Source organism: Macrobrachium rosenbergii, chromosome 5, assembly GCF_040412425.1.
Source record: "Macrobrachium rosenbergii isolate ZJJX-2024 chromosome 5, ASM4041242v1, whole genome shotgun sequence".
In the NCBI taxonomy this organism is placed as follows: domain Eukaryota; kingdom Metazoa; phylum Arthropoda; class Malacostraca; order Decapoda; family Palaemonidae; genus Macrobrachium; species Macrobrachium rosenbergii.
Window position 1 is genome coordinate 71,649,153 of NC_089745.1, and position 2,500 is coordinate 71,651,652.

General features: G+C 32.4%; 1 protein-coding gene across 7 annotated transcripts in view; it reads right to left on the reverse strand.

The window, feature by feature from the left end:
* Positions 1-2,500, reverse strand: part of LOC136838893 (glutamate receptor ionotropic, kainate 2-like) — a 563,239-nt gene that overhangs the window by 19,079 nt on the left and 541,660 nt on the right. For 4 of the 7 annotated variants that reach the window (XR_010853159.1, XR_010853157.1, XR_010853158.1 and 1 more), the window contains exon 20: positions 2,051-2,155. The exons of the other annotated variants lie outside the window; for them this stretch is intronic. Coding sequence is in view for 1 of the 4 variants with exons in the window: in XM_067104585.1 (XP_066960686.1) it covers positions 2,051-2,155 (105 nt within the window). In the remaining 3 variants the exon portion in view is untranslated. The remainder of the gene's footprint in view (positions 1-2,050; positions 2,156-2,500) is intronic. 7 annotated transcript variants of the gene reach the window in all.

Sequence of the window (2,500 nt, forward strand, 5' to 3'; positions counted from 1 at the left end):
TCCAACGCTGCATCCCATTAGGTGACTAGGTATCAGGCATAATTATAATTCAAAGCTTAGGTTATAAAGGCCAATGAATTTTTCAGGAACAGGCCCAAATTCCCCCTTTCTCCCCACACACATGCATGAACACAGATACATCCGCCCATCCACCCACCCACCAGCACACACACACATAGATATACATATATACATTCTAGCTGACCAACCTGGCACTGCCCGGAAGAACTTAAAAGATGTCAGAAAAATTTTCCTTCATCCCCTTTCTATTGTTTCGTCGTGTAAAGTATGTGTACTATCAGTGACAATACTGTTTTCCTTTGATTGATAATTCTGTCTTGAATTTACTACTTTAAATAAACATGGCATATCAGTATTTTCATCGCGAGTAATTTTTTAATGAGGGGGTAGTTTTATCACAGAAGCATTTAGTCTGCTAATACGCGTGCACGGATGGTGATGGATTTGTTTCGTCTCGTCGATGAATTATTTCTTGAACTCCAAAGTTGCGCCCATTACTACGAAGTTTTTTTTTTGTGGATTAAGTAGTTAGATATGATGATGGTAATACCACAGGGTACTTTAGAATTTGTATTTTATTGGCAAGGTATGAGTACGATGTGTTTGGCTTAAAATTAACACAGAAAAAAAGCTGGTGATTTCGTCGTGAGTAATTTTTTAATGAGGGGGGTATGTCTGTCACAGAAGTATTTGGTCTGTTGCTTTTTCCCGTGGCGAGAATTGTAAACCACATTTACACGTATACAGGTTTTCAATGTGGATTTTATTTAGGTAATAAACAATTATATTAATAATTCTCATAAATTCTGGTAAAAAATTGATGTTATAGGGGATTTGGATTTATTGTATAGGTTAATCATACGCCTGGCAGCGCCGGGAAAAAACATGGAGTGTCAGGTGAAAATGAGAATAAACCCAGAAAACTGAAGGAAAAGGTGACGCAACAACGAAAATTTCATTTCTTTTGTCTGTGTCTGTATGTCTGTCATGGGGTAGGGGCTTGATTTTGAGTTATAAACCTTTCTCGGGTAACATACAGGCAGTGTGAATAATTTTATCTGGGACTGTCAAGCGGTTCAGGATTTCTATAGTGAACGAACAAATATACAGACATTCACTTATATATATATATATATATATATATATATATATATATATATATATATATATATATATATATATATATATATATGTATATATACATATATATATGCATATATATATATATACATATATATACATACATATATATATATATATATATATATATATATATATATATATATATATATATATATATATATATATATATATATATATATATATATATATATATATATATATATATATATATATATATATATATATATATATATATATATATATATATATATATATATATATATATATATATATATATATATATATATGTATATATATATATATATATATATATATATATATGTAGTTAACAGGCAGCAGTTTCACAAAACCCAACAATATAAGGAAGACTGGGGAAGCACACCAACAGGTCAAGGAAGTCTTAATTATTCTCTAGTTGTAACATTTCGAAGCCAAACAACGGGCCTCATTATCAAGTTAGAAAAGTAATAATATATAATTAGCAGAATAAAATTAGGTGACGAACATTCAGATACTCAAAATTACTTACAATAAACAAAAAAACAGCTAAAAATATGGGTAAGGACCAGCAGTTGAGTGTGGAGGCAGATGAAGGACTGACTACGAGCTAGAAAAAACGTAAACAGTTCGCGAGAGTTAAGGAAGTGTAGACGTGGAATGGGTGTTCAGTGAGGGGACAAGTTTTTTTTTTTAATAAACAATGATTCATTAAATTGTTAAAAGCTGATGACTGGAGGTTCTGCACTAAACCTTAAATTCTTTATGATGAACTGAATATTTACATTTACGGGCGTGGTCCTGATATTAAAAAATTCTGGAATTGAAAGTTTAGTGCCAGTACCACTAAGTGTCAAAAAATACCTGCATTACAGTCATTTCAACTTACCGGTGGTTTTAGGACTTTGGGTCTTTGGATCTTCTCGCCAAATTCGTCATAATCGGCCTCCTCCTCGCCGTCCTCCTCCTCGTCTTCATTCTCGTCGTCTGAATACTGAGGTTAAGTAAGTCATGCCCAATCATGCAATCATGCCAAAAGCCATGCAGGAGGAGGTAAACAGAAAGCAGTCAGTCGGGACAACAAATCGCGTCTTCGAGGAAGACATTTTCATATTACGTGGAGGAGTGTTTGTGGAAGGGTTTTAGAATCATCCGGAAATTTCATCAGAAATGCATAAAACTTACAAAAACAATGAATAATTATTTTCTTCTAAGACCTTCATTTAGAAGAAACACTGATACTCGTATAATAACAAGCCTAAGAACTGCATCATCCATTAACAATAAACATAAAAACATAATGAAAAATTAAGCAATAAGTAGCATTATTAAGAGTTAT